The sequence below is a fragment of the Triticum urartu genome, chromosome 7, assembly GCF_003073215.2.
Source record: "Triticum urartu cultivar G1812 chromosome 7, Tu2.1, whole genome shotgun sequence".
In the NCBI taxonomy this organism is placed as follows: domain Eukaryota; kingdom Viridiplantae; phylum Streptophyta; class Magnoliopsida; order Poales; family Poaceae; genus Triticum; species Triticum urartu.
In genome coordinates, this window is record NC_053028.1 from 167,979,050 (window position 1) to 167,992,696 (window position 13,647).

At 45.7% G+C, this 13,647-nt stretch overlaps 2 protein-coding genes across 2 annotated transcripts; both read right to left on the bottom strand.

Annotated features, from left to right (window-relative positions):
* Positions 1-10,024: 10,024 nt before the first annotated feature.
* Positions 10,025-11,059, bottom strand: LOC125525012. Its single transcript, XM_048690038.1, has one exon. The coding sequence runs from the start codon at positions 11,057-11,059 to the stop codon at positions 10,157-10,159; it is 903 nt and encodes a 300-aa protein (XP_048545995.1). The 3' UTR covers positions 10,025-10,156.
* On the bottom strand, positions 10,424-11,594 carry LOC125525013 (NAC domain-containing protein 89-like). The gene has a single exon (XM_048690039.1). It carries the CDS (start codon positions 11,513-11,515, stop codon positions 11,111-11,113), a length of 405 nt encoding a protein of 134 aa, XP_048545996.1. The 5' UTR covers positions 11,516-11,594; the 3' UTR covers positions 10,424-11,110.
* Positions 11,595-13,647: the final 2,053 nt, after the last annotated feature.

The window sequence follows — 13,647 nt, forward strand, 5'->3', positions numbered from 1 at the left end:
TATCATTGTTTCCAAGGCAAATGAAGATAGAGATGTTGAATGTAACAGGGCTCACAATGTTTGTGAAGAACAAATTCCAATAGGCAGTCCAGTGGGGGGTCCTGGTTTTGTGTTAAGTCTGTCACAAGATGGAGTGGTCCACCCTCTTGAAGTTAATTTGAACACACAACAAAGTTGTAACTTCAACATTTCAGAAGCTAATGGTGGAGATGATGATGGACAGACTGCTGGTCAAGAGGATGATGATATTGACAAATCATCCTCAGACTTTGAGATTGATAGGGGTGACTATAGAGGGATAAAGATGTCTTACAAGGCTTGGAAGAGAGGTGAAGAAAATATTGGAAATGAAGAAGAAAGAGATGCTATATAAGACAGACCACAGTTTGAAGGTGACAGTGATGTTTCAGAGTTTTGGCAGGATGAGAAAGAGGCTGACAGTGGAGAGGAAATAGTTGTGGAAAAATGCAGGCCTGAGAAACTCAAGCCTGTGAGAAGAGCAGCAGCAAATCCAGGTCCAACTTCCAGAGCTCACAGTCAGCCAAAGATCCCAAAGTTTCAAGATTTTGTACCTGAAGCTGATGAGTATTGCTTCCCTGGTGATGTGGGCATTTCTGACTCAGATGGGGAGACTCCAAGACTACCTTCTGGAAGGAAGAGAAGATTGAAGAAGAAGTAAGAGAGGAAATGGTATGACCCAAAGGTACCTGATGCACATGAGCAGTTGTGCAAGGACCTTAAGTACATCAGATGGGGAGACTCCAAGACTACCTTCCAAGGTTTTGCTCATGGAACATTTCCCACAACTTGATGAGGCAGTTCTTAAGTACATCAGGCCAGGCAGGATCAACCCACTGAACTACACCACAATTCACACCTCCCTGTAGTTTGATTAGAGAACACATACTTCAAAAAATGCATAAATTCAGTTCTAACTTCAATTCAAAAAGAGGGTTGTCAAGGAGGACATGTAACCATAAATTCAGTACTAAATTCAGTTCAAACAGAGTTAATGTACAAATTCAGTAACCACTGGGCATAACTGAATCCACTAGGCATAACTGAATCCACCCAGCATACTCAATTACTCACCTGAACAGGGCATCCATAGAACCTCCTCCCAGTCTTAGCACCTTCAAAAGCAACACACTTCCTAGGCTTCATATCATGCAGAGTACACTTGGCAACTTCCTCCATGGGAGCACCACACCAGAGTGGCTCAGGGATGGTGTCAGGTGTGTCCTACATGCAGTAAAAGGTAGATCAGAACCAATGCATCAACTAGTTCAACTTGAGTCAAGCTTTGCCTTGCTCAAGGTCAGATCAGACATCACAGTGCCATCCATACCCTAGATCAAAACTAATAGATAACCAAACCAAACGAATCCATCCATACAAATATACAGCTCATCAACCCTCATTCCCAAATCGATTCAACCCTAACCCTAGATAATGACAGAGAGGAGGAGGATGAGGCTTACAAAGTACTCCATGTCCATCAGGTTGCCCCCCATGCTGTCGTCGGAGCTCTCATCCCCATCATTCCAAGAAGGCATCCTGGCCGGCGACGAGGAACTGAGGTGGTCGGCGACGATGGAGAGCTCGGCCAGGGGAAACAGAGCGAGGGGGGAGAGTGAGAGTGAGGGGGAGAGAGTGAGTGAGCGAGAGGGAGACAGAGTGAGGGCGGGATCCGTTTTGACCTGGTCGGGATGGCCCGTGCGCCCTAACGGCTGTCACCCGCGCGCCGTGAGCACTGTGGCCGACAAAATCCTAACGGGCGGGCCCCACATGTCATAACCCCAGTTAAATGTTAACCGTTTGGCCACTTGGGTTTTTTGGAACAGCCAGCCACTTTTGTGGTAGTTTTTTGAAAAATTAAAAAAAGTGGTAGTTTTCCGGAACGATAGCCCGTAATGTGGTAGTTTTTTGCTATTCACTCCCAAAGTTGATGAGATCACCATCGCACACTCCATCTGCCTTCGGGATTAGTATTGAACCTAGATAAATGTTATCAGGTGTCTACGTTGAGCATGAATATAATTAGATCATGTTCATTGCAATACGGTTATTCATTTAAATTAGAGAATAATGGTTATTCTGTTTACATGAATAATACCTTTCATGGTCATGCACCCTATGTGAATGGTTCATTGAATCTCGGTCGTGGTGATACACATGTTCACGCCAAAAGATGTAGAGTTAATAATGATAGTACCACTTTCTTGTGGCACTGCCGCTTAGGTCATATTGGCGTAAGATGCATGAAGAAACTCCATGTCGATGGATGTTTGGAGTCACTTGATTTTGAATCACTTGACACATGCGAGCCATGCCTCATGGGCAGGATGACTAAGACCCCGTTTTCAGGTACAATGAAACGGGCAAGTGACTTGTTGGAAATCATGCATGTTGATGCGTGTGATCCAATGGGAATTGAAGCGTGCAGTGGATATCGCTATTTTCTCATCTTCACTGACGATTTGGGTAGATATAGGTATATCTACTTAATGAAGCACAAGTCTGAAACGTTTGAAAAGTTCAAGCGATTTTAGAGTGAAGTTAAGAATCATCATAACAATAAGATCATGTTCATACGATCTGATCAAAAGGGGATTTTCTGAGTTATGAGTTTGGCAATCACTTAAGACATTGTGGAATTGTTTCACAGTTGAAGCCACCTAGAACACCACAAGGTAATGGTGTGTCCGGACGTCGTAATCGAACCCTATGAGATATGGTGCGATCTATGATGTCTCTTACCAATCTACCGTTTTCATTTTGAGGTTATGTGTTAGAGACAGCTGCATTCACTTTAGATAGGACACCATCTAAGTCCGTTGAGACGACGTCGTATGAACATTGGTTTGGCGAGAAACCAAAGTTGTCATTTCTTAATGTTTGGGGCTGCGATGCTTAAGGCTTCAGCCGGAGAAGCTCGAACCCAAAGCGGACAAACACATCTTCATAGGATACCCAAAGGTGACAGTTGGGTATACCTTCTATCTCAGATCCGAGGGCAAATTGTTTGTCGCTAAGAACGGGTCCTTTCTCGAGAAGGAGTTTCTCTCGAAAGAATTGAGTGGGAGGAAGATAGAACTTGATGAGGTTGTCAAACCTTTACTTCAACCAGAGAGTGATGCAACACAGAAAGATGTTTTCTGTGGCGCCTACGTCTGTTGAAGAGGAAGTTAATGATAGTGATCATGAAGCTTCGGATCAAGTTGCTATCGAACCTCGTAGGTCGACAAGGATATGTACTACTCCTGAGTGGTACGGTAATCCTGTCTTAGATATCATGTTGTTAGACAACAATGAACCTACGAGCTATGGAGAAGCGATGGTGGACCCGTATTCCAACAAATGGTTAGAAGCTATGAAATCCGAGGTAATCAGAACAAAGTATGGACTTTGGTGGACTTGCCCGATGATCGGCAAGCCATTGAGATAAATGGATCTTTAAGAAGAAGACGGGCGTGGGCGGTAATGTTACCGTCTATGAAGCTCGACTTGTGGGAAAGAGTCTTTTCACAAGTTCAAGGAGTTGACTACGATGAGAATTTCTCACCCGTAGCGATGCTTAAGTCCGTCGGAATCATGTTAGCATTAGCTGTATTTTTCGATTATGAAATCTAACAGATGGATGTCAAAGCAAGTTTTCTTACCAGTTTTCGTAAGAAAAAGTTGTATGTGATACAATAAAAGGTTTTGTCGATCCTAAGGATGCTAAAAGGTATGCTGGCTCCAGCGATCCTTCTATGGACTAGAGCAAGCATCTCGGAGTCGGAATATATGCTTTGATGGAGTGATCAAAGCTTTTAGGTTTATACAATGTTTGCTAGAAACTTGTATTTACAAGAAAGTGAGTGGGAGCACTACAACATTTCTGATAAGTATATGTGGATGACATATTGTTGATCCGAAATAATATAGAATTTCTGGAAAGCATAAACGGTTGTTTGAAGAGTGTTTTTCAAAGGAAGACCCGGATAAAGCTGCTTACATATTGGGCATCAAGATCTATAGAGATAGATCAAAACGCCTGATGATACTTTCAAAGAACGCACACCTTGACATGTTTTTGAAGGAGTTCAAAATAGATCAGTCAAAGAAGGGGTTCTTACCTGAGTTGTAAGGTGTGAAGTTGAGTAAGACTCAAAGCTTGACCACGACAGAAGAAAGAGGAAGAACGAAGGTCGTCCCCTATGCTTTTGTCATAGGCTCTATACGGTATGCCATGCTGAAGTACCGCACCTGATGTGTGCCTTTCCACATGTCTGGCAAGAGGATACAAAGGTGATCTAGGAGAGGATCACCAGATAGCGGTCGAAATTATCCTTAGAGGAATAAGGAAATGTTTCTCGGTTATGGAGATGATAAAGAGTTCAACGTAAAGAGTTACGTCGATGCAAGCTTAACACCTATCCGGATAGCTCTGAGTAGAGATACTGGATACGTATAATGGAGCAACAATTTGGAATAGCTCCAAGTGGAATGTGGTAGCAGCATCTACGATATGACATAAAGTTTTGTGAAATACATAGGGATCTGAATATGGCAAGACCCGCTGACTACAACCTCTCTCACAAGCATAACATGATCAAACCCAGAACTCTTTGAGTGTTTATCACATAGTGATGTGAACTAGATCATTGAGTCTAGTAGACTCTTGGATGTTGGTCACATGGCGATGTGACCTGTGAGTGTTAATCACATGGCGATATGAACTAGATTATTGACTCTAGTGCAAGTGGGAGACTGTTGGAAATATGCCCTAGAGGCAATAATAAATTGGTTATTATTATATTTCCTTGTTCATGATAATCGTTTGTTATCCATGCTAGAATTGTATTGATAGGAAATTCAGATACATGTGTGGATACATAGACAACACCATGTCCCTAGTAAGCCTCTAGTTGACTAGCTCGTTGATCAATAGATGGTTACTGTTTCCTGACCATGGGCATTGGGTGTCGTTGATAACGGGATCACATCATTAGGAGAATGATGTGATGGACAAGACCCAATCCTAAGCCTAGCACAAGATCGTGTAGTTCGTATGCTAAAGCTTTTCTAATGTCAAGTATCATTTCCTTAGACCATGATATTGTGCAACTCCCGGATACCGTAGGAGTGCTTTGAGTCTGCCAAACGTCACAACGTAACTGGGTGGCTATAAAGGTTCACTACAGGTATCTCCGAAAGTGTCTGTTGGGTTGGCACGAATCAAGACTGGGATTTGTCACTCCGTGTAAACGGAGAGGTATCTCTGGGCCCACTCGGTAGGACATCATCATAATGTGCACAATGTGACCAAGGATTTGATCACGGGATGATGTGTTACGGAACGAGTAAAGAGACTTGCCGGTAACGAGATTGAACAAGGTATCGGGATACCGACGATCGAATCTCGGGCAAGTATCGTACCGCTAGACAAAGGGAATTGTATACGGGATTGATTGAATCCTTGACATCGTGGTTCATCCGATGAGATCATCTTGGAACATGTAGGAGCCAACATGGGTACCCAGATACCGCTGTTGGTTATTGACCGGAGAGTTGTCTCGGCCATGTCTGCATGACTCCCGAACCCGTAGGGTCTACACACTTAAGGTTCGATGACGCTAGGGTTATAGGGAAAGTATGTACGTGGTCACCGAATGTTGTTCGGAGTCCCGGATGAGATCCCGGACATCACGAGGAGTTTCGGAATGGTCCGGAGGTAAAGATTTATATATGGGAAGTCATCATACGGTCACCGGAATAATTCGGGTGTTACCGGTATTATACCGGGACCACCGGAGGGGTTCCGGGGGTCCACCGGGAGGGTCCACCTGCCCCGGAGGGCCCTATGGGCTGTGTGTGGAGAGGGACCAGCCCCTTAGTGGGCTGGGCGCCTTCCTCCCTAGGGCCCATGCGCCTAGGGTTTGGGGGAACCCTAAAGGGGGGGCGCCCCCCTTGCCTTGGGGGGCAAGGCAACCCCCCTGGCCACCGCCCCTCCTCAGATTGGATCTGAGGGGGCCGCCCCCCCTCTCCCTTGCCCCTATATATATGTGGGGGTGGGAGGGCAGCCACACCCAAGTTCTGGCGCAGCCCTCCCCCTCTCCCAAGTCCTCCTCTTCTCCCGCGGTGCTTGGTGAAGCCCTGCAGGATTGCCACGCTCCTTCTTCACCACCATGCCGTCGTGCTGCTGCTGGATGGACTCTTCCCAACCTCTCCTTCTCCCCTTGCTGGATCAAAGCGTAGGAGACATCACCGGGCTGCACGTGTGTTGAACGCGGAGGCGCCGTGGTTCGGCGCTTAGATCGGAATCAACCGCGATCTGAATTGCTACGAGTACGACTCCTTCATCCGCGTTCTTGCAACGCTTCCGCTTAGCGATCTACAAGGGTATGTAGATGCACTCTCCTTCCCCTCGTTGCTAGATTACTCCATAGATTGATCTTGGTGATGCGTAGAAAATTTTAAATTTCTGCTACGATCCCCAACAGCGGTTGCCCCGCAGATCTCCATAGCGACCGCCATTGGTGACTTAGGGCGGCTTGCGTTCCGGAGACCTTTTGGACCGGCTGAGAATGCGGACTGGCAGGAGTTGCTTGACTGTATTGCACTCCATGAGCCTGATCTCATGACAGACGATGACCGCGCCAGCTGGCGCCTCGAGCCGTCTGGGCAATTCTCCACCAAATCACTCTACCGGGCCATCGCCCCCTCGCTCGGCCATGAGGCGCTCTCCTCCATTTGTGAGATTCGCCTTCCCCTAAAAATTAGGATCTTCTTGTGGCAATGGATTCGCGGCCGCCTCCCATCTGGCGTAGAGGTTCGGAAGCGCAATGGCCCTGGTGATGGGCGTTGCCCGCTCTGTGGGCCTGAAGAAGATTCGAACCATATCTTCTTCACCTGCGTGTCCGCGTAGTTCCTATGGAGCTGTTTCCGCGAGATTATGGGTGGAAGCTGGGACCATAACAACTTCCCTGCTCTCTTTTCCAAACTCCAGGCGATCCCCCCCCCCCCCCCCCCCCCCCCCCCCCCCGTGTTGCGCCACATTAGGTACCTGGCCATTGGGGTTCTTGCCTGGACGTTGTGGGCTGTTAGGAATAAACTTGTGATTCAGCGTATTCCTCTTCGTCGTGCTACTGACGCTTTGTTCAAATGGTTTGGTTACTTGCAGCTTTGGCGGCCGCTTAGCCGCCCCAGGGAGAGAGACGCCATCACCTCCATCATCACCCAGCTTCGCGCGATGGCTCTCCGGTTGGCTCCACCGCTTCCCCCGCCACCACCAGAACCAGATTAGTTTGTCGTCTTCTCGCCGCCGCCACCGCCGTCTAGGGGTGTTTCGTTGTGTGTCTGTGTTGGGTTTGTTATGTTGTGCCCACAGCGAAACTTGGGTCTGTGTGTGTTGGTCTGTGTGTGAGTGCTGGACCTTGTCTGTGGTGGCGTTGTGTTGGTGTGTTGTGTGTTCTCTTGTTACCTGATACTCTGTGCTTGGTGGTTGCTTTATTTATAAAGCAGGGCGAAAGCCTTTTTCGGTAAGCTCTACTTCGATGCCAATAAATTTATAACTGGAAAAGTAGGAACATTAAATCATATACTCTAAAACATATTGCAGAAACCGAAGCGTGAAGCACACTTCCTTGAAATTTGAACACAAGTGAACATTCATTTCTGTTGAGCCTACTATTTATCTACAGGGGAGCATGGATAAGAAAAGACAGAAATTTAGAAAATGTATGCAAATTCACATATATTTTTCTAAAATCCCATGGAAATGTGTTGGTCCACTGGTCTATCAGGACGGTGTATTCTCATATTCCAGGGAATATGAAATTCATACAAAAATAAAACTTGGGACATAGATGGGGCCTGTCTTTAAGGCAAAGCAAGTAACTAATCAAGAAAGAAGCTTTGGACATTCCATTTTCCTGGAGTAAACATTGCAAAGTTCCCAGCTAGTACTTAGTATCTGACAATGGGACAACAAATTAGCAGACTGCACAAGCACCAACTTACATGTATGAGGCTCTATTAAGTAAACATGATTGAAGGTTATTTACCTGTGCTCGACCAAGTTAGAGACAGTTTTAGTCCCAGTCACCTTAAATAAATTTGTATGGAATTCTCTGTAGATATCTGAGAAGTGTTTATTTGCTGAAATAGGTTAAGCGGTTTAAAAGCTATGAACAGAACAACAAGCGACTCAGTAACTCAATTAAAGTTTCAGCTAAACTTAGAACTGGTTATTTAGGTTTTTGCTTGAGGAAAATATTAATTTATTCATGAAATAGAGATTTAACCTTTTTTGCATGTAAGCTGATATAACTTTTATGTACTGCAGGCAGTTTATTTAAATCCACAAAACAGTCCCTTCAGTAGGTTAATGATGAAAGTTTTTTGCGGGTATTTCAATGATGAAAATTAATGACTAATTATGGTGCAAAATATCAACGTCCCTTCACTCTTTTGAACTGCAGGGCGTAATTTTCCCATCCAAGTTCAAATTTGAAAATGTGGGTTATGTTAAAACACAATAAGGTTTTGTTTGTGTCCAAACGTACTTTTTTATGATTGTACTTCTGAATCCCTGTATGAAAACCTTGCTCCACTTGCTACTTTGTCAGGCCCGAGTGGGTTGAGGCGCTAGCAATCGATCAAATCAAGAGATCAAATGAGGAAATCAGGCCTGAATCTGGATGTATTACTATAAAAGAGGAACTATAGTGTGTATAGTGTATGTGTGTTCATAGCCAGATAGGCAAACTTGGAGAATAAGCATGAATGAATAGCCAGCCACAACCCGGCTGTTAAGTAGGTGTGCTGTCCCCGGCAACGGAGTGAAACGGAACAGTTACTACGCGGTAACGCTACAGTTGGGATTGGACGACTCGCGCGTTTTGTCTGAATCTTCAACATTTAACTGAAGAAAGCTACACTGCTTCAGTAGGCGTGACACACTTACACGTAGGCCTTTCATATTATAAGTCGGCATTGCCATTGCGGTTATTTAAGATCTTCGCATATAGCTTTTGGATCAAAGTCAAGCATTTCATATCGCCTTCATGTATACCAGTAAAAAATACAACTAAATCATGGGATTCATGCATAAAGAAAGTCCGGAACTGTCAGAAAAGTTCAGACTTAAATGATCGACAAGTAAAGAGTTTGCACTAAAAAGACAACTACTACATTGGCAATGTAAACTATTATCATTTGTACTGTAAAAAAGGTTAGAGAGAAAAGTTAATAAAGATGGGTCACATAAACCTGTTCAGATCACTCCCTCTCCAACATTGGTAATGCTCACTAGATCTTTATAAACCTGGGTACTTGTTTGAGGTAAAATAACAAAAGGGAATTCAGAAAGGAGTTCAAAACATATAACATTGGAGGGTTAGGCTCAATTTAGTCTCATGTTCTTCCTGTACATGTGTGAATTAAGGAGTAGCAAGCACAGGAACAACAAAATTCAGAGATGCCAGAAAATCAAGGCGTAAATTACACAGAACTATGGAGCTAAAATGCAACTATTTTAGATCAAGGCACTGTTAAGAAACATAACATAGTTCAGTAAGTCATGAGCATAAATACTGCAGAATTTAGAGACCACTTAGATACTGTAAAATTCAGTTAGCTTGTAGAGACAAATTGCACTTAGATTTCAAGGAAAAATATGACTACTCCACACTGTAAATCATCAACATTGACACTGTAATAACTGTTTACTCCATACTGTAAATAGACAGAACAATTTTTTTTTGCCACAACTTGAATCTGCTCTGCAACTTATGAACTTGCAGTTGTTCTGCAGATTATCAAGATCAGTGAAACAGTTTTGATTTACAAACGTAGTTACTCCTACTACTTACCTACGGTTGCCCAGATCATAGCTGCTTATCTGAGCCTAATAAAACAAAAAATAAGAGCAGTTTTAACATGGTCCATCACAGGAAACAGAGCAGAAGAAGTACTGGTGCAGGAGCGAGTGCAAGGTTCAGAAAATCCATCACGGGAGCAAGAAGAACAACAACAGTTTTACTAGCTTGCATGAACAAGTGGAGCAAATTGCTCAGAGGTACATCCGTGGCGATCGTACATGGACGAACTAATACATCAGCCAGTGAGTATCCTCTTATACACTTTGAAAAGAGGTTCAACATCGGATTTAATAGACACTTGCAGGCGAGAAGAAGTTGCTGTGCCCTCCAGCGTGAAGATTGGCCGCGGCATTGCACCTCTTCTCCTTCTCGAGCGCCTCTTCGGCCTTCCACGCTTCTTCAAATGGATCGAAGGAGCACGGCCGCGGTTTGGACAAGTGGTCCTGTCCCTGTAGCGATGGAGCGTCAAGATCCGACGCAGCATTGTACCTCTTCTCATTGTCAGCATCATGGAAGGCAGGGTTGTGCATGGACCGATCCTCTGATCTCCACATTGGGTAAGGGTCATCGGACTGCAGCATGCCCTCCAGCACGCCTTGGTCCAAGGCATCCAGGTACAGAGGTTCCTGTTGGCCCATCTCCATGCCAGTGTTGGCTACAGTGATCGGCTCAAGTTCAATTGGGTCGTCTTCCATCATTCTCATTAGTTCTTCAAGATCAAAACCATCTGCCTCGATATCAAAACCATCTGCCTCCCCATCCGGCAAATTGGAAATAGGCTCCAATGGCTCAAAGACATCCTCTTCAGATGAGCTCCTTGCAATGCTTGAGCCAGCCTCGGGAACAATCTGTTGTTGGCTGTAATGCTTGACAGACTCCAGCACATGTGACCGGGAGGAAATCTCAGGAGCTTGAGCAACGTCAGAGTGGTTGGATACTGTAGTGGACTCGGATGATGCTCTGGCTACCTCATCATACATCAAGAACGACGGTGTGGCAGGTGCCGGGACCGGGACGGCACCGCGCATCCTCTTCTCCGGGCGCGGCGGATGAGGATCGGCGGCGGCGGCGGGCGCTGGCCTCTTCTGCGCGTGTGTGCACGGGGTCACAGCCTCTGGTTGCTGTTGCTGAAGCTTGTACGCGGCCGATTCCTGGCGGGCCGCGCCAGGAGCATGCTGAGCCAAGTGCATTCTGCAGAACACCTTGACCCCGTCGCTGACGGTGGCCTCCGGCAGCAGGCATCAGTATTCCTCCATGACCCAGCCAGTGGACTTTCCCTTCTTCTTGAAAGACAGGTTCTTGACCTCGCCCACCTTGACTCCCGCGTGGCAAATCTCGGTGGTCTTCTGGATGGTCCAGGTGCCGGTGCCGGCGCCGCGCACGCTCTGGAGCTTGCTCCCGTTCTTGCTCTTGCACGTGGTGAAGAAGAACCGGTCGCCGCTGCTCACGGCCTGCGGCACGGGCGCGTACCGGGCGGCCAGATCCTTGGGCTCGCAGCCGGAGATTTCGACGCGGTGGATGAGCTTGTCGGCGGCATGCAGCGTCTCGCCGGAGAGGAGGCGTGGCAGGTAGTAGGTGACGGCGTCCACTTCCGTAGGGCTCAGCCGGTAGTGGTGGAAGACGTCGTCGACGTCGAGCCCCTCCATCCCGGCCGGCGGCTGCCCGATCTGCCGCTAGGGTTCAAGCTACGAAAGGGCGGGCGGGCGACTGGGATTTGGGAGAGGTTTGTCTACGGGATCGGGAAGGTGTTGTGGTACGCGCGGTTGGTCTGTGCTGGTATTTAAAGACGCTGCACTACGCGATGGAGGACGCGTCAAATTTCCTTATCTGAATCCGACTATGTGTCCAGTTCAGTTTCCCGTCAGTTATCTGAAACTTGGCGTTCCCGTTTGCTTTCATTTTCTGAAAATTTGCGTCAATCCGATCATGATGCGGTGCTGAAAATGTAGAGGATAGATTCCGTGCTGATTGTGATTCTTGATTTTGGGTAGTACTACAAGTCCTATTCTTTTCCGGGTCCATTTATTTGAACCATACCCTCGGACCTTAGTCGGATCCATTTCTTTTCATCCATGCGTGATGCGTCCTCCCACGAGGAGGATGACCGGACGCAATGAAACTCTTAGCCTGGAATTGTCGGGGACTTGAGAATGCCCCGGCGATTCGTGCTTTGCTGGATGTCCAGCGAAGATGCAACCCCGAGGTGCTGTTTTTGTCGGAGACGCACCTTGATTCTTATCCGGCTGAATGTCTGCGTAGAAGGTTCAGGATGGACCAAAAATTAGTATGTCCAGGTGATGGGAGGAAAGGAGGTTTAATTTATTGCTTTTTTGGAATAATAATGTAAAGGTTCATAGGCTTGCTTTAGATCCTATATGTTCATTGATGTTAAAATTGAAGGAAATAATAATGAGTTTTGGCGCTTGACTGGGATGTATGGGGAGTTCAGATGGGAAAATAAACATCTGACATGGAATCGTATGCGTCAACTGTACCAAAATAATACCTTGTCGTGGCTACTGATTGGTGACTTGAATGAGATACAATATCTTCATGAAAAGGAGGGAGGTAATCCAAGACCAATCCAGTACATGCAGGCATTCCAACAAGCAATAGATGATTGTGAATTGCATGATATCAGTCATACAGGAGACACTTTCACATTGTATCGTGGAAGGATAAGAGAGAGACTGGACAGAGGTTTGGCGAACGAGGCATGGTCTGCTATGCTTCCAGATGCATCATTAGAGAACATGGACTACAACCATTCAGATCACCGCCCGCTGTGTGTGGATACTGAATACTATGCTCAAGGAAATACGGCTGGACAGACTATACATTCGAGACGATTTGAAGCAAAGATGGCTGCGAGAGGAGAGCTTTCATGAAACAGTCATGCAGGCTTGGGAGAAAGTAGGTTCTGATCCCAGTTGTGGAAGCATCTATAAAAAATTAAATAAAATGCATAACCAATTTCATGATTGGGACCAACAAGTCCTTAAAAAACCGAAGAAAAGGTTACGTAAGGCACAGAGGGAGTTTGAGAAAATCATGGCTGGACCGTTGAATGACGATAATGAAACTAAGAGAAAAGAGCTGGCGGAATTGATTGAGTTTCTGCTGGAAATTGAGGAAATAGAAATGAGGCAAAAATCTCGAGCAACCTGGCTAAAAAGTGGTGACCGTAATACTGCGTTTTTTCAGGCTTTTGCGTCTGCTAGGAGAAAAAAGAATTATGTGAAGAAGTTGAAGGATGATGGTGGTAACTGGATGGAAGGCATGCCGGAGCTTAATTCCCATATACAGAATTACTTCTCTCATTTATTCACATCTGAGGTGCAGCAGACAAATCCAAATGTTTTGGAGAAAGTACAACACAAAGTCACCGATCAGATGAATAACTTTTTGATGGCTCCTTTCTCGGCTGGGGATGTTAAAAAAGCGTTGTTTAGTATTGGTGATTTAAAGGCACCAGGGCCAGATGGACTACATGCAATTTTTTTCAAAAAATATTGGCACATATTAGGGGATGAGGTCACCCAGGAGGTATTGGCAGCCATTAATACAAAACAAATTCCGAGTGAATGGAATGACACAACGATAGTCATGATTCCCAAGATTGACAACCCTGAATTGGTAACCCAATTTCGTCCTATAAGTCTTTGTAATGTTCTTTACAAGATTATCTCAAAAATGCTAGCTTTGCGTTTAAATTTTTTTTTGCCTGAGATAATTTCCCCTATGCAAAGTGCTTTCGTGCCTGGTAGGATGATCACTG

Bases quoted from the DNA above. Each gene is read 5' to 3' on its own strand.
- LOC125525012 (XM_048690038.1), bottom strand. From the start codon at position 11,059: ATGCACTTGGCTCAGCATGCTCCTGGCGCGGCCCGCCAGGAATCGGCC.
- LOC125525013 (XM_048690039.1), bottom strand. From the start codon at position 11,515: ATGGAGGGGCTCGACGTCGACGACGTCTTCCACCACTACCGGCTGAGC.